The 26,439-nt window shown below is 38.4% G+C and overlaps 1 protein-coding gene across 4 annotated transcripts in view; it reads right to left on the reverse strand.

Moving 5' to 3' along the window:
* The window catches only part of LOC126365869 (beclin 1-associated autophagy-related key regulator), a 414,889-nt gene that overhangs the window by 312,461 nt on the left and 75,989 nt on the right, over nucleotides 1–26,439 (reverse strand). For all 4 annotated transcript variants that reach the window (XM_050008555.1, XM_050008556.1, XM_050008557.1 and 1 more), the window contains exon 8: nucleotides 14,452–14,581. In XM_050008555.1, coding sequence (XP_049864512.1) covers nucleotides 14,452–14,581 — 130 coding nt within the window. The remainder of the gene's footprint in view (nucleotides 1–14,451; nucleotides 14,582–26,439) is intronic.

A 26,439-nucleotide genomic window follows, 5' to 3' on the forward strand; every position in this document is an offset into this window, starting at 1 on the left:
GAAGAATTTGGAGTAGGAATTAAAATCCATGGTGAAGTAATAAAAACTTTGCGCTTTCCCAATGACATTGTAATTTTATTAGAGACAGCAAACGACTTGGAAGAGCAGCTGAATGGATTGGACAGTGTCTTGAGAGGAGGATATAAGATGAACATCAACAAAAGCAAAATGAGGATAATGGAGTGTAGTCGAATTAAATCGGGTGACGCTGAGGGAATTAGATTAGGAAATGAGACACTTAAAGTAGTAAATGTGTTTTGTTATTTGGGAAGCAAAATAACTGATGATGGTCAAAGTAGAGAGGATATGAAGAGAAATCTGTTAACATCAATTATAGATTTAAGTGTCAGGAAGTCTTTCCTGAAAGTATTTGCATGGATTGTAGCTATGTATGAAAGTGAAACATGGGCGATACATAGTTAAAAAACAAGAAGAGAATAGAAGCTTTTGAAATGTCATGCTACAGAAAAATGCTGAATATTAGATGGGTAGATCACATAACTAATGAGAAGGTACTGAATAGAACTGAGGAGAAAAGGAATTTGTAGCACAACTTAACTGGAAGAAGGGATGAGTTTGTAGGACATGTTTTGTGGTATCAAGGGATCACCAATTTAGTACTGGAGGAAAGTATGGATGGTAAAAAATCACAGAGGGAGTCAGGGATGAATACACTAAGCAGATTCAGGATGTAGTTTGCAGTAGGTACTGGGAGATGAAGAAGCTTGCACAGGATAGAGTATCATGGAGAGCTGCATCAAACCAGTCTCGGGACTGAAGACCACCACAGGAAGAAGACATGTGCATGAAAATTGATAGTGTTAAGACAAGAAGCCATTATTGAGCAGGCAATACGGAAACAGTCGAAATGTACATTCTGCTTTCCAGAAGTAATGATTTTACAAAGTAACAGGTGTTGGTAAAAGGCAATACTAACCAATACTAAAGTCGCTATTGAAGAGCCAATACAAAGAATTCTATGCCACTGAAGCATTAAGAATAAGTACAGCCAAAAGCACAGAAAGGGGACTTGAACAAATTAAACAATGTATTTATTTTTAATTTTAATAATGAACAGCAGCAGTTGCATCATCCACCTAGAATTTACCTAGGTTTCAGTCGGGATAACCCAACCTTCTTCAGAATAACAATATTTATCTTTGTCCTTAGTGGACATTTTCAAGCTAAAACTACAAATCCATAAATTATCGTCAGACTGTAAAACTTACCTGGCACTACCTTGGCCCCACTTCATGACCGCAATGCGGCAGCCTTGAGTGCTGTAGGAGTTCCAGTACAGCAATCGTGGCTGCCGCGCTGCGGTCGCGAGGTTGGGCTGAGGCACTGCCAGGTAAGTTTTACAGTCTGACGATAATTTATGGATTTGCAGTTTTAGCTTGATTATGTCCACTATGGACGAACGATAGATATTGTTATTCTGAAGAAGGTTGGTTTATCCCAACTGAAACCTAGGTAAACGCTGCAACTGCGACTATTATTATTAAAATTAGTATTTATACAGTTGCTGACAGGGCCGTGAAATGTTGAAGATATTTGGTTTTTCCATATAATGGAATTTCAGTCAATGGAAGAATATAAATATAACATTACGATTGGAATTTAGTCGGTAAGCAACTAAAGAACTACAGAATTACAACCAACCTGACTACATCTACCAATATATAGATAATCGGAGCACCCACAATGAATGGTCCTATGTGTTGTTCAGAGCACAGAAGTTCGGCATCTGTCCGTAAGGTCGCCGTCGACAAACCACCACGAAACAGCATGCTGATATCAACAGTAGCAGATGACACCAAACAGCAATTATCTTTGCAACGATCCACGAGTCACTAAATGCCATGGGTTCTTCTTTTAAAAGTGCAGTGGTGTGATCATGTTTATATAAAGACTAAAGTGAAATACTGGTGCAGTAATTTGGTTGCAACAACTTCTGTTAATACAGTTTCTTACTATCAGGTGATAGGTGACATTCAACTCTTCTATTATTATGAGAACCTTACTATTACAAATAGTAAATAAAAAACCATACCATTACAGTGAATATAACTACATCCATTCCCCACAATTAAGCCACCTTACGTTATGTATAATTCAGTATAGCTACACTAAATGAGATAAAGACAAATTTGTTTTAGTTTGGAAATAATACGATGGCATACATAGATAACAGCATGACTATGGAAGAGTTAATGCAATCCGTTTTAGTATAGCTGGCTCAGTTGAATACAACAGTTATGCATACAGATGACAAGTTCACATAAGTAGAAAACAGATTGATGCAAACTGACAACAGACTCATTAATTTAGAAAAACAATTTGAAGTGTTCATTGCCCAAGTTAAGTGTAGGATAGATACGTTGGAAACAAAATGGAACAGGGGTTTTGATCATGTTTTGAAATAAATAGGTGCTTGGAAATAGAGGAAACTAATCAAAACAGTACCTTAGAGCAAGTACACAATATCAAAGCAGAAAATGACAAATTAGCGCAGAGAACTGAGATGCAGTGAAAACCCACTTTTACACTTATCAGGGAGCTTTTTAAGTAAGTGCAAAATGCAGGGAAATGTGAGAAATAACATTTTAAGCTGTAAGAGTTACGTATAGGATACCCTCTTGCATCTTCGACCTGATGTATGATATATGCAGATAAAAGACATCAAAAGACATGTCAGGGGCTTGTTTATTATCTAATAAAAACCATTGATGCAACTGGAACTGATAACTGTCTTGGAAGTAGGAATATTTGACTCAATTTCATACATCATAACCAACATTTTTGAAAATCTGCAGCTGCCATTCATAATTTAAATAAAGAAATACTGCAACAGTTACGAATTTTTTCATTCTTAGCATGATGCATTTCGAGATTTTTTTCCTCATTGTTAAGAGCAAATATGTACATAAGTATTTTGTGTGGTGTCTGAATATGTGTTATTCTATGTCTCTTCAACATAGTCACCTTTTTGAGGTTATCAGGTTATCAGGTTATCAGTTATGTGGAAAACCACACACAAGCAAACTATCACTCACATTGTTCGTTTACATAAAATCACAAAAAATATACATAAATACTGCATTTGACAACGAGAATATATTTTTGAAACAAGTTTTGCTCAGCATGAAAAAGGTATGTAACCAGCGCTGTGTTTAAACTAAAATTATCTGAGCAACACAAAGTGAATGACGGTGACAACTAGCGCTACAAATGGCCGAACATCGAAACATGCTAAATATGGTTCGACAAAAGTGACATCATGATCACAACAATCACAAAACTGTGTTTGCGCAGTAGAGACAGTTCGGAAATGTTTGTCATTGGTCATGATATCTTTATTCAAACAAACCTAGTTACTCCCATCAGCCACCATGCCAAGTAGAGCTTGGCAGCAGTGGGAGATATAGCACGGATTGTTCGAGCTTCTACATGTTTACCAGGTCAAATCAGCTGAATACACAGCCCTAGTGTCAAGAAACTTTACCATGTAATTTGTAAACAGTGCTGGACAGCCAGCATCATTTTCTCTCTCCATGAACATTTTATCGTAATGTGTAAATTGCTGGAAAATTATAAATATGTTGATGCAAAATCGGGTGCAAATTAACATTGTGGACATAGGAACTTTGACGGAAACAAAAAAACGCCATAAACGCCAGGAAAACATTAATTCCGGGAAAGTAAAAGCGGGGTTATACTGTATATTAGAAAAAGAGCTGATGAACAGTAAAACAATGTTACATACTTACACTAAGAAAAATATTGATGCTTTGTCCTAATAATTAACAAATTGGAACCAAAGAAACAAAAGCTTGAATTTATTAAGGATGCACATAGTACAGAATCTACCTTTACAAAGACTAAATCTGCAGAGTTGGGAACACCAACAGTTCACAACAGTGATATTTTAAGTTCAAACACAAATGAAGTAATACGTAATAACTCTTTGAGCTTGGAGGAGCAAAGAAAGAACTAAGGAAAGAGGTAGAAGATTTGTTATTAAAGAACACGACAGTAACTAATAACTGTTATGACTTCACCACAACATTAAGCAAGGAATAAAATCACAAATTCCCCAAGTTTCCACCTATGTGTGATATTCACCCCATTTTATTTCTAAAGTCACTTAAGGGCATGTTACGTGATTCCTGGTCAGATTTTAATAACATACGATTTATGATAAGCCATTTGACGCATGATGCTGCACAATGGGATATGTTAAAAGCTATAAGAATTCTCAAGTCACAACAATTTCAAAACAGCATTTAAGTGTAAGTATTGGAATGAGGGAGTCCAAAAGAAATTGAGATTAGAGCTTTTAGGATCAAAACCATAGAACAATAGTTCACTGAATGGTTATACAGATTTGTAAAATGGCACCTTAACAAATCTGTGTGTCTACAAGATCTGATAAGAGAGCAACATTTATTAGAAGCGGTCAACTAGCTGATTACCATGGCATGTACGGGACAAATTGCTGGGGAAGGACTGGGAAAAAGTGAACAACTTATTGGAATATCTAGAATGCGTGGACACAGTGGAAAGGCAATCACAAAGATGGCACACAGGCAGCAATACCAATAATATTAATAATGATGATAATAATAATAATAATAATAATAATGAACAGAGTAATGTTAACAGAGGATCTTGTGTCACTAGAGAGAGTGCCATGAATGGAGGAAACAGGGTACACAATGTGCATGATTGTAGCAATTCAGGAAATAGACACAGAAACATAAACAATAACAGAAATTACTGCAATAATATATTTAACAATACTGAGACGGACAACTAATATGCTTGCTAGTAGAGGCTCAGTCCTCAGAAGCAGTAGAAAATGAGCCACAATAAATCTGTTCTAGCTTAATCAGGAACAATTACGAGCTGAGTTTAACTAAGTCTTACCACATGAAGGGAATACACAAACAAAAGAACAAATAAAACCAAAATTGACATGCATTGTAAAGAGCATAACTGCAGAAGTTCAAAGACTATAGTGGTGACATATCAATAGTACATCACTATTTCTTTCAGCAAAATAATTTGTTAAATGCATTCCCTCAATTACCAGTCACAGGAATAAATATAAACAGGATAACAAGTATGACAAGCAAACCACAAAGTTGTATTAATCGCATATACATTTCAAGGAACAATCTCCTTCCCTCGTTTCAAAACATTTCCCTTCACTCTTCCTTACAAATGGTGAGGTCCTTAACACAGAGTATAGGGCCTGAGTGATTGCGCCCCCCCCCCCCCTTCCCCCCCCTCCCTACACACACATTTCCACCCTAACCCAATCAATTCTTCTTTCCTCTCTGATGAAGGAATTCAGACTTGCAAAATGTACGAGTATACCGTATTTACTCGAATTTAAGCCGCACTCAAACCTAAGCCGCACCTGAAAAATAGTATCGAAATCGAGGAAAAAAAAATTTCCCGAATCTAGGCCGCACCTGAAATCTGAGACCCAAAATTCAAGGGGAGAGAAAAGTTTTAGGCCGCACCTCCAAATCGAAACAAAGTTGGTCCATCGTAATATGAGACACAGTTTAGGTCGAATGAATGATGATATAGCTATAGTAGTTTGCTTCGAGTCTTAAGCTTAGCAGTTAAGCTTTACCAGGTACCCGTTGCTATGCATCAGACGCTCCGTCCGCATTTATGCAGGTACCCTTCCATTTTCACGGGCTTCGTCTGGTTTGAATTGATTGCTTATTTTTCTTTGATCTGATAAGTGCAGTTCTCTTTGTTATAGGTGTTTATGTCACTCAAAGCTGAAAATGCATTACTGTACCGTGTCATGCATTGTTTGTCGCAATCTGATAATGAGTGTTTATGACCTGTCACCGCTCACGGCATGACTTGCTTTTGTACGCGCTACCGCCGCTTACAATAATAATAATAAAAAAAAAAGGGCGACGAATCGTCTCATTAGCGAAACAATGGCAAGAGACTGCTATTTGTTATTACTTACACTGCTGCTTTCTTTGATAATGATCAATAAGAACCAAATAATAGACTGTGTATGATAGAAGACGTTCTGAACAAGAGTTTAGCGAAAAATTTTCTCCGTTTGAAAATCTTTGCAGACGCCTCTTTAGTAGTACATTACATTCTGCACAGAGATTAGAGTCATCTTAGATTTAAAACTCTAGTCAGTTGCCATGCTTCATTTCTGACTGTATCACTATTCAGCATAAGAATAATATGAATATGAACATGACATGATATGTATATTCTTCCACGTTTGCTGTTGTCTCACTCTAGTTTCGTAGTACATTAGGCAGACAGGATTTAAATGAGATAGCAGAAAACACGGCAAAATGTTTATATTCGTATTATTATTATGGTGGAGGGAATACTGCATGTGATTCACAATTCATAAAAGTTCCTATTAGCAACCATCTCTTCTCACAGGTAGGAAAAAATTCAGAACACAGAGTTGACAAACACCCTAAACAGTCTTGCCAGTCGGATTTTCGTAGTGCATTGAAATGCTGCTACATTCTAAGATGAACAATACGGAATTTGTATTTACTTCGTTGGATAATGTATGAAAATGCAGTGGTCGAAACTCAGGGCGGAGAAAAAAAAGCTCATCTTCCACCCTTTTTTTTTTTTTTTTAAATTTATTTACTGACGCAGAGGTTTTGGTGCTAGTACTTGACTTTGTGCCTGCGAAGCGCTACATATATTCGACGACAGAAGTTAGTTGTGTCAGAATCTACCAACATTTTTCACAGCTTCCGCTTTGCACTTGATTCTAAGCCGCAGGTGGTTTTTTGGATTACAAAAACTGGAAAAAAAGTGCAGCTTAGATTTGAGTAAATACGGTAGTTGGTTACAACAACCTCATGAGAACAAATGAGGAGCTGCTTGAAAAAAGAAGCAGCAGTATAATTAGGATTCACCTACTGGCAATAATGGCTGAGGGATTAGTGAAATGCTGATCAAATGTCAGTCCTTGTACTGCCTTGTAGGCAGCATAGAGCCTGTCGGAATTATCCTATGGCATACCTCTCAAATGGTGTTTATGTTTAAAAGCTACTATACACATTACTTGATGGAATACACACTTTGAAATTCTGAAGGTAGCAAGGATGAAATGCAGGTAGTGAAACATTATCTACAACTCGTACAGAAAACACACTACAGTTACAAGAGTAGAAACACATAGATGGGAACCAACAGCATAGTTGAGATGGGAGTAAGAGGGGGTTTGAGTATTTCTGGTGTTATTCAATCCGTACACTAAGCAAGCTGCAGAGAAAACCAAAGAAACAATTGGAAGAGAAGCTAAAGTTCAGGGTGAGGAAATAAGAACTTTGAGGTTTGCTGATGACATTGTACTTCTGTCATAGACAGAAGTGAACTCTGAAGAGCAGTTGAATGGAACGAAAAGTCCTAAAAGAGGTTATAGGATGAATATTGACCAAAATAAAACAAAGATAATGAAATATAGCTTAATTAAATCAGATGACACTGGGAAATTAAATTAAGAAATGTGACACTAAAAGCAGTAGGTAAGTTTTGCTATTTGGACTGTAAAATAACTTATGATGCTGAAGTAGAGAGGATATAAAATGCAGCAAGTAAAGCATTTTTGAAAAGGTGGAATTTGGTATCATCAATATAAATTTAATTATTAGGAATTCTTTTCTGAAAGTACTTGTCTGGAGTTAGCCTTGTACTGAAGTGAAACATGGATGACACAGTTCAGACAAGACAGTAGAAGCTTTGAAATGTGGCGCTACAAGAGAATGCTGAAGATTAAATGGTACACTGAATAACTAATGAGGAGATACTGAATTGAATCAGAGTAAAAAGAAATTTAAGGCACAACTTGACTAAAGGAAGGCCAGTCTTCAGATAGAAGGCTGTAATAACACATAAATTATTGGATGGTATGCCTCCTGGAGGCCAAGAACTAGCCAAACTTTCTCAACAATTTGTAATGATACATAAATGTTACAATTCCACTGTCAAACAATGGTTCCCTCACTCACTTTTTCTTTTAGTGTAGCATCTACATCTGGAATCAACTTTTGATAAATGCTAATTCCATAAAAGGAAGCTTATGTCGGCAAAGGAGGCGATCTGACATTTTCTCCGGATTTCCCAGGGCGTATACATCCTGCACTGTACCTGATTGTTGGATTGGCCAAGAGGGACTGGATGACAGACCTTGTTTTGCATGGCCTCTATGTTCACATGATCTGAAAACATAAATTTTTGCCTCTGGGGGTTCATAATGAATCGTGTTATATGCCTGTGCTACCAGCTGATCTATCTGATTTATGAAACTGATCCGTAATTGTTGTTGCAACAATTACTCCAGGCACCCTGATGTAGTTTTGGGAACAACTCGCATATTGACTCACTGTGTGCTATGTGACGAATAGTGTTCGCAATTAACATTTGTAAAAAGAAGCATTTGAGGTGCTCTTTCCTTTGATGTATCTTTTATACTTGTAAGGTGAATGTAATAAATGCTAGTCTTAAAACCCTGAATTTCATTTTGAAACATCTGGTGTATAAGGTACTCACTATCCAAAATTGTTTGAATTGCATGCAGAACAATATGAATGTGCCAAGTGTATTAATTTCAAACTGGCCTACATATAGAAGAATTTGTCACACACTGAAGCGATGATTGCTATTTAGACAATTTGTAAAGGAAAGAAGCCACAAATATACAATCATGATGTGCATGGTTTTGATGTATGTTTTTTTTAGACTAGTTTCAATTACACCTGGGAAGAAAAATTTTGACATATGAATACAGACTATAGACAGCTAAAGAAGTGTATCCTGCAAGCGTGATCCCAGGAACTATGAGAAAGAGACCTCATGAGGAAAGTAGGAAGCTAGGAAGCAAGTCATGAGGAATAGATGTACAATTTATTCAGAACTGGCAAGCACAATGACAACAAATTAATGCAGTAATTCTCCAAATGGTTTTGGGTTGGGGTTCCGTCAGAAATGTCATAGCAATATTGATGATTAGTAAACTACCCATTCTGTTAAGCGAATTAAATATATTTTTGATGAAGGCATAAAGTTTCAATTACCTATATAACAAACACCTGGGAAGAAAAATTTTGACGTATGAATACAGACTATGTAAATAAAATAGAAAGAAACTTCCACATGGGAAAAATATATTAAAAACAAAGATTCCAAGACTTACCAAGCGGGAAAGTGCCGGCAGACAGGCACAATGAACAAACCACACACACAGAATTACTAGCTTTCGCAACCGATGGTTGCTTCTTCAGGAAAGAGGGAAGGAGAGGGAAAGACAAAAGGATGTGGGTTTTAAGGGAGAGGGTAAGGAGTCATTCCAATCCCGGGAGCGGAAATACTTACCTTACGGGGAAAAAAAAGGACAGGTGTACACTCGCACACACACACATATCCATCCGCACATACACAGACACAAGCAGACATATTTAAAGGCAAAGAGTAAGGGCATAGATGTCAGTCGAGGCGGAAGTACAGAGGCAAAGATGTTGTTGAAAGACAGGTGAGGTATGAGCGGCGGCAACTTGAAATTAGCGGAGGTTGAGTCCTGGCGGATATCGAGAAGAGAGGATATACTGAAGGGCGAGTTCCCATCTCCGGAGTTCGGATAGGTTGGTGTTGGTGGGAAGTATCCAGATAACTCGGACGGTGTAACACTGTGCCAAGATGTGCTGGCCGTGCACCAAGGCATGTTTAGCCACAGGGTGATCCTCATTACCAACAAACACTGTCTGCCTGTGTCCATTCATGCGAATGGACAGTTTGTTGCTGGCCGTTCCCACATAGAAAGCGTCACAGTGTAGGCAGGTCAGTTGGTAAATCACTTGGGTGCTTTCACACGTGGCTCTCCCTTTGATCGTGTACACCTTCCGGGTTACAGGACTGGAGTAGGTGTTGGTGAGAGGGTACATAGGACAGGTTTTACACCGGGGGCGGTTGCAAGGGTAGGAGCCAGAGGGTAGGGAAGGTGGTTTGGGGATTTCATAGGGATGAACCAAGAGGTTACGAAGGTTAGGTGGACGGCGGAAAGACACTCTTGGTGGAGTGGGGTGGTGGAAAGTGTCTTTCCGCCGTCCACATCTGTTGTTTACAGTTGTTAGTTCGAACTGACACTGTTGACACTGTAGTTACTGTGCTGACATAGCGTATACGCCAGGAATAAAATCAATCTTAAGACTTTCTGGATGAACAGTGTATGTTTGACTACTTGTTTCTGAAAACATTACATTATGTGAATACTTATCTCAAAGGCCATGAATACGACATTTATCATTGATGCAGAGCATGTCAGTTTCACATAACATTTTAACATTTTGTCACACACACACACACACACACACACACACACACACACACACACAAACAAACAAACAAACAAACAAACAAAATTACTACTTCATTTCTAAAAACTTATCTTTTGAGTAGAAGGAGTTGTCATTCACAAATTCTTTCAATCTGTTTTTAAATGCTGATTAGCTATGTCGGACCTTTTAATGCTATTTGGTAAACGACCAAAGACTTTTGTGGTAGCATTTTTCACACCTTCCTGCGCCAAAGTCAGATTTAACCATGAATAGTGAAGATTGTCTTTTTATCTAGTGTTATAGCTATGTACTTTACTGTTATTTTTGAACTGAGATGGGTTACCGATAACAAATTTCCTAAGTGAATATATGTACTGCGAAGGTACTGTGAACATCCCAAGTTCCTTAAATAAATGTCTGCAAGATGATTTTGGGTGGGCTCCAGCTATTATTCTGATTACATGATTTGTGCAATTAATACTTTTTCTCTTAATGGTGAATTACTCCGACATATGAAGCCATAAGAAAGCAGTGAATGAAAATAGACGTAGTAGGCTAATTTACTGATATGGTTATCACCAAAATGTGCAATAACCCTCATAAAATAGCATAAATAGCCGAATCTAAACATTTCAGCAGGTCATCAATGTGCTTCTTCCAATTCAATTTCTCATCAATACATACCCAGAAATATGCAATAATCTGCTTTACCAGACTTCTGTTCGAAATCTATATTTATCACTGGTGTAATGCCATTTACTGTACAGAACTCTATATAATGTGTTTATTCAAAATTTAGTGAGAGCCTCTTTGCAGAGAAACACATAATATTTTTTTAAAAGACATTATTTACAATTTCCTAAGCTAATTCTTGATTTTGTGTGTGTGTGTGTGTGTGTGTGTGTGTGTGTGTGTGTGTGTGTGTGTGTGTGAATACTAAGCTTGTATCATCAGCAAATATAACTAGCTTTGCCTCTTGATGACTATAGAGTGGCAAGTCATTAATACACAAGAAGAACAATATGGGAAGCCAAGAGTGAACCCTGTAGGTTTTGATGTTTCCAAAGCTTTATATTTATCGTCTATCAAAGATCTGCAGTTATTGCTCTGTTTTGCAATGGTAACAAAGAATTAAGCCAGACAAAAGTACTCCCTCCCACAATCAGCAGCACCACACACTCGCAGGAAGCAGGGAGTAAATAGTAACAAGCTGGAGACATGTCTTCCTTCACCAAATCATGTCATGTGGTGTTACATTGTGGCCTCCATAGTGGAATAAAGCTGTCAGCACAGCAATAACAACTCAATCTCAAATTCATCACTGCATGGTTACCAGACACGTACCATATGCCTTTCTGCTGATGACTATGCTGCACATTCTGAATGTCCGGCAATTTCTTGCGACCAGATTTCTGTAACGTTTGCCATTTTAATTTTGAAAAGTGGTCCTTGGAATGTGGTATCAGATAAGTGTCAACTACTACTGGGAATTTCCAGCTTTAAAATCTTTACACAGTCTACGGGAGCTGTTCAGTTTTCATACCACTGCTAAACTTGGGGCCGAGTTCATGTGGGCTTTGCAGGTCCTCTTATCAACTAACTGAAATTAATTCTCCACACATAACACAAATTATGATTAAAGCACAGTTGTTTGTGATTAAAGATCTCCCGCGGGCCAAGTTGGTTGGTTGACAGGGGGTGAAGAGGCTAAACAGTGTGGTCATTAGTCCTCAGTCATGAGATGGGTCAGCCCGTAATTTGACTGAATTATCAGAATATGTAGGAATGGTAAAACTGGTGTACTGAAAGCAATACCAATGCCAGAGCTGAGACATAAATAAAGAAAGGTAGAAGTATATGGGGCAGGGTGGTATACATATCAAAGAGGAGATAAGGGATCGCCATGGTAACAGAAACATACCAGATGCTGTCTGAACATCTGTGCCCATATTGGGTCTCCCTTATGGAAACAGTCTACCTCCTTCACCCTTCCATAAGGGAGAACCAATATGGACACAGATGTTCAAACAACAACTGGAATGTTTATGCTACCATCATAGAAAATCAGAGCTGCTGTCTTTACAATGGTGATCTGATGGAATCTACTGGAGATCAACCAAAATAAGCTGTGGTGTTGGACTTTGGCAAGGCCAGATGAGCGTAACAAACTGCAGCAGCGACCACAAATGCGCCACCTGCAGCCTCCTGGTCCTGCTCCTCCTCCTCTCCCTCCCCCCTGGATCTTCCCTCCCAAAACTTCTGCAGCAGCAGCCATGCCATGAAATATGTAATCACTGTCACTAATCGGTGTGGTTCATAGAGTTGCCCATGTACCATCTCGAAAACAGTTTGCTCTGGCATCTACAGACAGCACTCCACAAATACTGCCCAGCTTGACAAATGATGGCACTGACCACTTTCTGATAGAGAACTATCTCACAGACTCACAGTCTCCTCTCTTTGACCAGCTGCCCATTCAGCACATTGAGATGCTGGACTCCCTCATCAGAATCTGCACAAAATTAATGGTTTTTGATCATATTTGCTGTCTCAGATGATGGGAGGGAGAGAGGCCGCACCCAACAACTCAGCCAGTAATATGATGTATTTGCTACCACAATCAGCAGTGCCACATAACCACAGCAAGCCACAAGTAAAGCGCAATGAGCCAGAGACATGTCTTCTCTTACCAAGTCACAACCCATGACGTCATCAAATGGAGCGAACAGTGTTGTCCACACAACAACAGCAACAGTAACAGTCTCATATTCATCCCTGCATGCTGTCTTTCTGTTGATGGTCTATGCTGCAGCCTCAGACTGTGTCTGGATTTCAAATAGTATTACAACAGATTTGGACTCTAAACACAGACCTACAGAATTTCATGCTTCTGATCCTTTGTGTAGTCCTAGCCAGCCAGCCAGCCAGCCAGCAGATTTTGTTGTGTGCTGAACTCACAGCCTGTATAGGACTTTTTCAGGTGCGCACATTCAAATATAGGATACAGCAACAGGGTTACAATAAAAATAAATCATATGAAAATACTATACAAAATACATAATATGTCAAATGATCTCTATGGGGCAGTTGTTAATTAGCTTTTCTACACCCGTCACATTCTCGTATATTCTTCAATATTAAATACGCAGAGGTCATGACATTCAAGATTTTACAGAAATACATTTTTAAAAGTTTCCAGAAATTACTGCAAACAGTTAGTTGCCTTTTGCGATTCTTCAATTTTTATCAACAATGATCAGTTTCGTATCACCTAGTGATTCACAGTCAGATGATGCTACACATTTACTGCATGTTTGGAACATTGTTAGGGTTGAATAGAGTGAACTCCATCCTCCTGAATATGAATTCAGTGTCTTAACAACTACATTGCCTCATTAGGTTGGTCCTATTGTACAATTAGCACCAGCAGGATAGCAATGTACCACTGCACATGCTATGGACTGCTGCTGATGACTCCAGGGCCATGAGCCACGCAAAAACATATGGAACTTAGCATTTAGCATCTACATTGTTTTCTATACACACTTCACCACAGGACTGATTTGACAATGTAAGCAGTATCTATTTTACACTCTCAAAAGAGACTTTTCAAGGCCTGCATTTTTCTGGGTTTTACCAAGCCTGTTTTACCTTTCTTATCTGACAGTAATGCTCACATAGGTCCAGATCATTAAAAATACTTTACTGTTTTCCCTGTTGATACCTGTAAGTACAGGGTCTCAGAATAATGCCAAACTTCATGATACCCTAGTAAAAATGACTACCATATGTACCATGCCAAATGCACTCAAAATATTTAGGAAGCTATTATTAGTTTTATCCTCAATACCACTATTAATATTCACATCTCCACATATCATCATGTGAGCTTTGGGAGCTGAGACTCTTTTCAGGATTACAGTTAATTGGCTGAAGAAATCATTCACATTACCACTAGATGAGCAGTACACATACAGAATGATTAGCCTGACATTTGAAACAATACTGTAACGGGAGAATATTAAATATTATATTATCAGGACAAATGTTGCTATATATTTTTGGAAACATGACAAATCATTTTAAAGAAACTTACTGCTTCCCATTCCATTGGCAAATTATCACTCTCATCTTCTGAATCAGAGCTCTCATTCTGACCCAATTCTCGTGCCAGTTGTTCTTCTAGTGATTTAGTGAGATTGCAGTCCACTTCAAATGGTCCTTGCCTGCAATAGAAAAATTGATTACTACTTCTATATTCCACTACAACAAAAATACTTAATTAAAATGGAGGGAAATCAGATCTGAGTAGCAGCAATCACTAAGGAACATGTCTAGGAAAACTTACAAGTAGATCACCCTGAATAACTCTACAAGAATTTGATGCATTCAAATTCTGAAATGAAGAGTGCATATGTGATATCAGGCCATAATTAGTTCCCCAGACAATGCACTGCTAAATGGTGTTCTGCAAGTGCCCTTTTAGTCTGTATTTGTTTTATAAGAACACTCCTTGGGGAAACAAAACAGAAATATAATAATTGCTAAGTGCAATTATCATTACAGAAAGTATTCCATTATGCCTTAATGAGATGATAGGGTGTTTTTGGATTTTTCATAGATTTCACAGTTAAAAACACACTATTCCCCAGGAGAGAGTACATTTTTTTCATATTAAGTGACACTATACTTTCCCTCAGAGATGTAAAATTTACCAGTCCTCTGAATGGCAAAGGTTATATATGACAGCATAGAACTTCCTGGCACTTAAGGAAATGAAACCCAGCAAAAGGCATTGTGTTCTGGAAAGATCTTTCATATGCGGCAACATGTAAACTGAATGTTTTCATATTATTGTTGTGGTCCTCAGTCCAGAGACTGGTTTGATGCAGTCTCCATGCTACTCTATCCTTTGCAAACTCCTTCATCTCCCAGTACCTTCTGCAACGTACATTCTTCTGAATCTGCTTAGTGTATTTATCTCTTGGACTCCCTCTACGATTTTTACCCTCCACGCTGCCCTCCAATACTAAATTGGTGATCCCTCGATGCCTCAGAACATGTCCTACCAACTGGTCCCTTCTTCTTATCAAGTTGTGCCACTATCTCCTCTTCTCCCCTATTCCATTCAATACCTCCTCATTAGTTATGTATTCAGCATTCTTCTAAAACACCACATTTCGAAAACTTCTATTCTCTTCTTGTCCAAACTATTTATTGTTCATGTTGCACTTCCATACATGGCTACAGTCCATACAAATACTTTCAGAAACGACTCCCTGACACTTAAATCAATTCTCAATGTTAACAAATTTCTCTTTTTCTGAAAAACTTTTTTTTTTTTGCCATTGCCAGTCTACATTTGATATCCTCGCTACTTCGACGATCATCAGTTATTTGCTCCCCAAATAGCAAACCTCATTTACTACTTTAAGAAGCTCATTTCCTAATTTAATTCCTTCAGCTCAACCAACTTAATTCGACTATGTTTCATTAGCCTCATTTTGCTTTTGTTGATGTTCATCTTATATCCTCCTTTCACGACACTGTCCATTCCGTTCAACTGCTCTTCCAAGTCTTTTGCTGCCTCTGACAGAATTGTAACGTCATTGGCGAACCTCAAAGTTTTTATTTCTTCTCAATGGATTTTAATAGCTACTCAGAATTTTTCTTTTGTTTCCTTTACTGTTTGCTCAATATACAGATTGAATAACATCGGGGATAGGCTGCAACCCTGTCTCACTCCCTTCCCAACCACTGCTTCCCTTTCATGCCCCTCGACTGGTATAACTGCCATCTGGTTTCTATACAAATTGCAAATAGCCTTTCACTCCCAGTATTTTACACCTGCCACCTTCAGAATTTAAAAGAGAGTATTCCAGTCAACAATGACAAAGACTTTTTCCTCTGTCTACAATTCCTAGCAACGTAGGGTTGCCTTTCCTTAACCTAAATTCTAAGATCATTCGTAGGGTCAGTATTGCCTCGGGTGTGCCAATATTTTAATGGAATCCAAACTGATCTTCCCCAAGGTTGACTTCTACCAGTTTTTCCATTCATCTGTAAAGAATTTGCATTAGTATTATGCAGCCATGACTTATTAAACTGATAGTTCGGTAATTTTCACATCTGTCAACACCTCCTTTCTTTGGGATTGGAATTATTATATTCTTCTTGAAGTCTGAGGGTATTTCGCCTGTAACATACATCTTGCTCACCAGATGTTAGAGTTTTTCAGGATTGGCTCTCCCAAGGCTATCAGTAGTTCTAATGGAATGTTGTCTAAGACCAGGGCCTTGTTTCGAATTAGGTCTTTCAGTGCTCTGTCAAACTCTTCACGTAGTATTGTATCTCCCATTTCATCTACACCTACATCCTCTTCCATTTCCATAATATTGTCCTCAAGTACATCACCCTTGTATAGACCCCCTATATACTCCTTCCACCATTCTGCTTTTCCTTCTTTGCATAGAACTGGGTTTCCCGTCTGATCTCTTGGTTCTCTTATCTCCAAAGGTCTCTTTAATTGTGATATATGCCTCTACATTCTTGCATTTGTTCTCTAGCCATTCCTGCTTAGCCATTTTGCACTTCCTGTCTATCTCATTTTTGAGACGTTTGTATTCCTTTTTGCCTGCTTCATTTACTGCATTTTTATATTTTCTCCTTTCATCAATTAAATTCAATATTTCTTTTGTTATCCAAGGATTTCTACTAGCCTTCGTCTTTTTACCTACTTGATCCTCTGCTGCCCTCACTACTTCATCCCTCAAAGCTACCCATTCTTCTTCTACTGTATTTCTTTCCCCCATTCCTGTCAACTGTTCCCTTATGCTCTCCCTGAATCTCTGTACAACCTCTGGTTCTTTCAGTTTATCCAGGTCCCATATCCTTAAATTCCCACCTTTTTGCAGTTTCTTCAGGTTGAATCTTCAGTTCATAACCAATGGATTGTGGTAAGAGTCCACATCTGCCACTGGAAATGTCTTACAATTTAAAACCTGATTCCTATATCTCTGTCTTGTCATTATATAATCTATCTGAAACCTTCCAGTATCTCCTGGCCTGTTTCATGTATAGAACCTTTTTTCATGATTCTTGAAACATGTATTACCTATGATTAAGTTATACTCTGTGCATAAGTCTACCAGGCAGCTTCCTCTTTCATTTCTTATCCCCATTCCATATTCACCTACTACGTTTCCTTCTCTCCATTTTCCTACTATCACATTTCAGTCACCCATAAATATTAAATTTTCGTCTCCCATCATTATCTGAATAATTTCTTTTATCTCATCATACATTTCCTGAATCTCTTTGTCATCTGCAGAGCTCGTTCGCATATAAACTTGTACTACTGTGGCTGAACGGGCATTCACTATGCTGTTTGTAGTACCTTACCACTACTCCTAATTTTTTATCCATTATTTAACCTACTCTAGCATTACCCCAATTTGATTTTGTATTTATAACCCTGTATTCACCTGACCTGAAGTCTTGTTCCTCCTGCCCCCGAACATCACTAATTCCCACTATAACTTAAACCTATCCATTTCCCTTTTTAAATTTTCTAACTTACCTGCCGGATTGAGGGATCTGACATTCCACGCTCCAATCTGCAGAATGCCAGTTTTATTTCTCCTGATAATAATATCCTCCTGAATAAACTCCGCCCAGAGATCCGAATGGGGGACTATTTTACCTCCGGAATATTTTACCCAAGACGAAGCCATCATCATTTAACCATACAGTAAAGCTGCATGCCCTTGGGAAAAATTACGGCTGTAGTTTCCCCTTGCCTTAAGCCGTTCGCAGTACCAGCACAGCAAGGCCATTTTGGGTAGTGTTACAAGGCCGGATCAGTCAATCATCCAGACAGTTGCCCCTGCAACTACTGAAAAGGCTGCTGCTCCTCCTCAGGAACCACACGTTTGTCTGGCCCCTCTAACAGATACCCCTCCATTGTGGTTGCACCTACGGTATGGTTATCTATATCGCTGAGGCACCCAAGCCTCCCCACCAATGGCAAGGTCCATGGTTCATGAGAAGGGTTTTCATATTACGAAAGTATTAATACAAATTCCACCACATAAAGCTCAGTAACTTCCAAAGCACTGAAATCTAAATTGGTTGACTAAAGTGAATAGTGCAATGCAATTACTGATCATCTCACATGATCTCGCCGGGCAATGACGGCAGATACTTAGAATATAGAACACGTGATGCAGACAGCCAATAGCAACATCATTGATTAGTAGTGGGAACACACAAATGGGAAAAATTAATGTTTTAAATTAACTTTCATACTGTATAGCTACAAGAAAAGCAAAGCTTTGGCATTTAATATTGGCTGCTTTATTCCAAGAGAGTGGTTAAGCAAGATACTAAGAGCAGAGCTTAAATTGCAACAACCGAATGCTTCTAAAAAAAGCACAATTATAAATTTCATTGTTGCGGACAGAACATTTCATGCATTAGCTGTCTGAATACATGTTCCATCAAGCGCTACATTTCCATAGACAAGCCAATTATGTGCAAAACTGCTCAAGAACTGACCTCACATTGATTTTAAGGATAATTGTACTTTCTGCCATCTTATCGTATAATCCATAATTGATGAAAAACTGATCTTGAACCTCGGCAGTTTTTAGTGTGTTTTCCTTTAACATATGTTAACTACAAATGTGCAAGTAAAAACTTAAATAATGGCATGAATGGCTGGTCTTATGAGTATGAAATTTTCATGAAAGCTGGTTCTCAATTCTGAATGAGAATCAAATGTTCTGTGATCTAAGAAATTCATCATACATTCTCATACATAGTTCGTCTTACATAAAAGGAAACTTACTTTGAAAGCAATGCTTCTCAAACCACCACTTGCAACATTTTCCCATGACCTGTTAGAAATGTTAACAGTTGTGAAGTTACACTCATCAAAAACAGAGTACCGTTATGAAGTATTGCATAGTCTTTATCCTAAAGCCTGTGTGACATTTTGCTGTTGGCAGATGCTTGTGTGTGCACTGTTTTTTGTTGCTTTAAATGGCGGATTTTCTTTGCAGCAAAAGTTTTATTTTGGTGTCATTCTCTCATTTATGGTTTACTGCTGCAGTATTATTCTGCAGTAGCGGGCTCAAGCAAAAGTTTTTGTTAGAGTACAGTCAAAATTACAAAAATTTTGCTGAAAACTAAGACGATGAAAAAATTCCCAGAATTCTATAAAATCCCCGTGTTTTTCCCAGATGGAAAAGTTTCTGCATTCCTCCCAGGGCATACACATCATGGATGAGGAGCGTATACGATTGGTAAGGAAGGGAGGGGGTAGTTCAAAATCAATGTATTAATTTGTGCTCACACTGCATGCATATATATGCTAAAACAAGAAGCCTGCTAGCACGACATAAGTGGAACAAAAATTATTAGAATGTTTTATAGCTACAAATGTGAAAGGAAACAAGAATCCTTCAACTATGTGCATTTTTATGTTGAGAGGAGATTCACTTTTCATAGTAGCTTGACTGAATGGAAATTTAATTTACGTTTAATGATCTAATCTGTAAACAATATGAGAAGCTGAGTTTTGGTCAAGTAAATAACTAAAACAATGGAATGACTTACTAGAATTATCAGCAAAATTTTGAGGTGTACAAAAAATTTGACGGGTTCTGCTGCTGGTAATTATGACGATGATAATGGTTTCAGAGCACTCAACAGGTAAGTTATCAGCATCCATGCTATATGTGTATGTGTGAACTTTATGAACTGAACAGGAAGGACCTTCCTTAAAAACAATGTTACTGCAGTGATGAACTACAGAAATATTTAAATATTTTCATTTTTTTGGGAGTGCATGCTCGAGCATATCCTCACACTTGGATAAAATTTGGTAGTCTTAATACAAAATATTACTTCATGAAATGAAGATTAATTGGAAAAATCACTGAACTTTCTTCAGATATAGCTGCACAGCTCACAACTAATGCACAGGAACCAGTTCCTCTCCATCATTAAAATCTGGTCCATAGCGATTGGGGATTAGTCTTGATTCCTCACAAAAATGTAAAACGGTGTTGCCCAGATTCATACTCATTCCAATCATCTATTAGTCCATCACCTCCACCTCCCCCCCCCTTCCCTCCATCACCTCCTCTTTCTTTTCTTTGTCAATTTCTATCACCCCCACCACAATAAGTATTTGATGGTTTTGACCCCCCCGAAGTATTTCTTCCCAGATAATAAGTAACATTTTTACCAAGTCTGGTTGTAATCAATCCAGTGCTTTAGGTGGAGATGTGGAATATACAGGCATGCATGCACATCCATCCACTTTTATAATACACTACTGGCCATTAAAATTGCAAAACCAAGAAGAAATGCCGATAATAAACACGTATTCATTGGACAAATATATTATACTAGAACTGACATGTGATTACATTTTCACGCAATTTGGGTGCATAGATCCCGAGAAATCAGAACCCAGAACAACCACCTCTGGCCGTAATAACGGCCTTGATACGCCTGGGCATTGGGTCAAACAGAGCTTGGATAGCGTGTACAGGTACAGCTGCTCATGCAGTTTCAATACAGTACCACAGTTCGTCAAGAGTAGGGACTAGTGTATTGTGACAAGCCAGTTGCTCGGCCACCACTGACCAGACGTTTTCAATTGGTGAGAGATCTGGAGCATGTACTGGCCAGGGCAGCATTCGAAGATTTACTGTATCCAGAAAGGCCCGTGCAGGACCTGCAACATGCGGTCGTGCATTATCCTGTTGAAATGTAGGGTTTCGCAGGGATCGAATGAAGGGTAGAGCCACGGGTTGTAACAACTGAAATGTAATGTGCCGTCAGTACGAACAAGAGGTGACCAAGACGTGTGACCAATGGCACCCTATACCATCATGCCAGGTGATATGCCAGTATGGCAATGACGAATACACGCTTCCAATGTGCGTTCACCGCGCTGTCGCCAAATATGGATGCGATGATCATGATGCTGTAAACAGAACCTGGATTCATCCGAAAAAATGACGTTTTGCCATTCGTGCACCCAGGTTCGTCATTGAGTACACCATCGCAGGCACTCCTGTCTGTGATGCAGCATCAAGAGTAACCGCAGCCATGGTCTTCGAGCTGATAGTCCATGCTGCTGCAAACGTCATCGAACTGTTCGTTTAGATGGTTGTTGTCCCTATCTGTTGACTCAGGGATTGAGACGTGGCTGCACAATCCATTACAGCCATGCAGATAAGATGCCTGTCATCTCGACTGCTAATGATACGAAGCCGTTGGGATCCAGCACAGCATTCTGTATTACCCTCCTGAACCCACCAATTCCATATTCTGCTAACAGTCATTGGATCTCGACCAACGCAAGCAGCAATGTCATGATACGATAAACCACTATCGCAATAGGCTACAATCCGACCTTTATCAAAGTCGGAAATGTGATGATACACATTCTTCCTCCTTACACGAGGCATCACAACAATGTTTCACCAGGCAACATCAGTCACCTGCTCTTTGTGTATGAGAAATTGGTTGGAAACTTTCCTGATGTCAGCCCGTTGTAGGTGTCACCACTGTCACCAAGCTTGTGTGAATGCTCTGAAAAGCTAATCATTTGCATATCACAACATCATTTTCCTGTCGGTTAAATTTCGCCTCTGTAACACGTCATCTTCGTGGTGTAGCAATTTTAATGGCCAGTAGTGTATGTATGGATGTCACACTCATCCAATCACAGCTCAAAATGGAGAGCTTATCCCCATGCAAAAATTTAATGCCCTTAGATTGTCATGCGAACATCATTTAATTAAAATACAGTGCATTGTTTAAAGTGACATCATATGTGTTTACTTCTAGAAGCTTTGTATGACACAGGAGTCAAACAATAATATCTCATATAATCCAAGTGACTGGATGGAAGTACGTCATGGTCAGGTACTGACACTATACTGATATGAGACTGTTACAATATTTCTGGCTTCCAAACATATACTCTCTCACTGGCTGCATAGAACCAGCGGCTGACACACCCCATTTTATTGCCGTCATACCTCATAACAAGGATCAACAACATAGCTGCAGGAAACACATTAAGTAAGTCACTGGCCCTTGTCTTGACTTTTGCCATCTTCTGCAGAAATATGTACTATTGTGTATTTGTCCAGTTTTAAAGTAAACTGAAATGGATTCAGGGAAATGTAATTTAAACATGGTGGATGTTCATAAAAAAACCAAAGTGCATAGTGCAGATTCTATTGGTTGGCAGCACAACAAAATCAAACCATTCACTGCTTCCCTCCCTACATTCATCCCAGTTCACAACCAAGCTGTTGTCAATGCTCCCCCTCCAAACCTTCCATAATGCTCTGCTTGAGCAACTGCGAAAAACAGATTGCAATATCTTCTAGCGTGGAAGTCATATGTAACAGCAGTAACTAATACATAAATAAAAGATCACAATTCAGTCCAATTCTCAAACTTCCACTTGTCCTGCGAATTAGTTACATTTTTTGGTACTATCTCCATGACAGGTGTTGCTGCAGCAATTTACTCTTGTGATACAACTACATTTAGTGTAATATGATTTAGTTTGCTTTTAGGAATTTAATTCTGGATGAATTCTCTTTCTTGCTTCCTCTGAATGTGACCATCATCTTCTAAAGTTGATTAAAAGATGGTAAAGTTTTTACACATATTCTAATACATGGCAGCAATTTAGGATTGGCAGCCCACTTGGCAAATTATTACAGTCTCTAACAATCAAATAAAATATTTACCTGCGTTTGGAATCAAGAAATGTATTCCGATGGACAATGTTTTCGCCTTTCAATATTACTTTTACTTAAAAAGCACCAGAGATATTTGTATGAGAACATTTTTACAAAATCCTTCAAATACAACGAGTTTGTATGATGAGAGAACAGAATGCTATGTTGTATTGTGTTTCACAAAACTGTCGAATTTTAAGCAGAGCTATAGATTGTTCTGATGGCTAGGTCCTAGTTTCTCGTGTATCCCTTGCACTAGCACACCACAAGTCACATGTCATGTGACTGTTCAAGCAAGGTCAATACCGTATTGAGCAGTTAAGTGTGTCGGGAAATCTCAAGTGTGATCGAATGTCTAACCTATACTTCTGCATTCTTCAAAATAAATCTGCATGTGACAACAGCCAAAGCATCATCTGTAAATGTAAAACAACCCCTATATCAATCTATCAAATAAAATAATGAACTCAGCAGCAATAGTTTAATCTGTGAATATAAGATGATCTGTGTTTTTCAACTGATTATTTTGAGAAAAATTCCTGTATTATAATTCTTATTGTGCTTTCGACATACAGTTTTCAAACGTTTATGTCTTTACTGCGAGGACAAACTGCGTGCACCTGGGCTGAGGTATCCTTTGTTGAGAAGGTGCTACATTGTTGCTGTCTATGATTTCTGCCATTTTAACAGCTATCTCACTGTACAAGGAGTGTGTGGCTGCTCTCTTGCGCACAGTGGGGATTACTACTGTTTTTTCCCCACTTCACATACAAACATTACTGCGAGATACTTTGCCAGCATATCATAGTCGCCCAACAGAAGAGATGCATTGAACTCAGTTTTCCTGCACAATGGAGCCCTACCGCACATCGCTTGTGAAGTTCACCTGCTTCTTCACAACACATTTGGAAACGATCCGAATTATCAACCTATTGTTTCCAAATGCATGGCCAGCATGATCACCTGATCTTACTCCCTGCAATTTCTGGTTGTGGGGCTACCTAAGAGACAGGGTTTACAAGGGGAATATTCAAACACGTGCTCATCTGAAGCGCAGCATATCAACAGAGGCAGCCAGCATACCTACAGACATGCTTCGTTCTGCTGTGCAGAATGCAATCCTGTGCTTTCAGACTCTTCTGGACACTGATGGGCACCATATTGAGCCTCTTTTGTAACAGTAAAGGCACTAGTATGAAATGGTATGATGTACCATAGCAGCAATTAAAAGTGTTTCAACGGAATTGATTCTGCGTTATTTCTCTTCCCCATATCCTTGACACAATGCTACCAAGTTTGGTACATGTATGGTAACTGGTTTCTGTGTCACACCATATGAAATAGGGAAGTTTAATTATAACTGCCCGGTATCACAGAGGCAGCATGAAAAACTGTGCCACCAAAACAAGCACTATGTTCACCAGTCTTTCAAGGCTCTTGCTACAGAGACAATGACTGACAGAAGCTTTTAAGAGGGGTGCATAAACAAACATCAGCTGACATTTGATAAAAAAAAGAGTGCACAAACCCATTAAACTTGGAGGATTACTGTAGACATATGTTTGCAGAGCAAAGGAAGAAAAGATTAGCAGGCTCACCAATACTTTTCAGTTTTTAAGCATGAGTTTTCCAGTTCCACAGTAACGTACCTTTTGTAACACAAATATGAAATTACAGAAAAAGTTACCACTGTTTACTAAAATAATAAAGACTCAAGCTGAAGTTACTGTGAGAGACTTTTGTACAAATGGAGGCAAGCAGTTTCATAATGAAGATGTGCATAGATTTGCTGACTCAACTGGGCTAAAACATTAAATTACTACAGCATATAATATTAAGCAAAATGGAGCTGCCATCTGGGAAAACAGAATCCTAAGTGGGACAGCATGTTATTGGCTTTTCTCTGACAAATACCTACCAAAGACATTGTGGGGTGGCATAATTCTGTCTGCAACAAATACACTGAATCAAACTTGTCCCATGAAAATTAAAAGTGAAACTCCAATTGAGATACTCTTGAAGACTGAAGGTAATTTTGATAATTCAAGTATATCTGGAATGGAATGCTATGGATGGATTCCTATCAAAAAATGGAAGTATGATGCTAAATCTTCAAAAAGGATGCGTGTTTGGTTACAAAGGTTACGGGTATTACAGTTATTTTTCTGAAGTAAAAAGAAGATGTATGTGTAAATGTAGAAATTTAAAATTCAATTGCAGACAAGTACAGAAACCTCTTAACTCAAGAAATTAAAAGGGTTGTTGGTATGGCAGTTATAGATGAAAAGGAAGAAATTACAGAAACTGAATGTGAAAAAATTGGCTCTGAAGGGGCTTGTCAACAGAACTGTACAAGCCAAAATGTAGTTTTAAGTAACAAAGAGATTAGCAACGATTTGTACAACACTGAGGAAAAAGTTGAGAGCACTAGGTGGTCAGAAGTGAAGACAAAGGAAGTCACAATTTATGTGAATAGTGAAATTTGAAAAAAAAAAAAAGTCAAGTTATTGTGAAGATTCAGCCCACTGAGAAAGAATGCTGCTTCTTTGTGAGACACACTGAGGAATTATAGAGGAGGAGTGCATTCAGAAAACTTTGAAGAATGAAAGAATGCAATGGAGGTAGAAATAAATTCTCTGGCGAGGGAGAGAAACCATGGGAACTGGGTTTCCAAATTAAATCAAATAAGGGGACTGAAAACAGAGTGGTGCTACAAAATTAAATGTAAATAATGAATTAATTTGATATGAGGATCGATTAGTGGCAAAAGGATACACTAAATGATTTAGAAAAGACTATGCTAACATATTTAGCCCTGTAGCTAGATCTTAGATGAGGAGAGCCCTGCTCAGTGTTGAGATTCAACATGACTGGTGTACAAGGCAATTTGATAAAAGGACAGAATTTCTACGTATCAACCAGACAGCTATGACATGTTGAAAGATATGCCCATAAATTGCTGAAGAGTCTGGATAGTTTGAAGCAAGCCTCAAAATGCTGGTATGAATGACTCATTAAATTACTCAGTGGATGGAATTTACCAAGGATCTGTTCTGTTTCATGTTATGTTCTCCAGTGAAAACTTTGTACTGGTGTTATATGTTGTTGATGGATTGGCTATGGGCTCTATTTATGCAATAAATTTATTGAACAATTGGTTAAGGGCATCCAGATAACTGTATTAAAAAAACATATTTAGTGCAGTTGTTACCTCTTTTTCACATCTTAGGAGCTGTTTCTTACATCCATGTGCAAAGGTGAACATTGATATTAACATTAGTTCACTCCTAACTTTTTTAATGGTG

The sequence above is a fragment of the Schistocerca gregaria genome, chromosome 4 (assembly GCF_023897955.1).
Source record: "Schistocerca gregaria isolate iqSchGreg1 chromosome 4, iqSchGreg1.2, whole genome shotgun sequence".
NCBI classification, from domain to species: domain Eukaryota; kingdom Metazoa; phylum Arthropoda; class Insecta; order Orthoptera; family Acrididae; genus Schistocerca; species Schistocerca gregaria.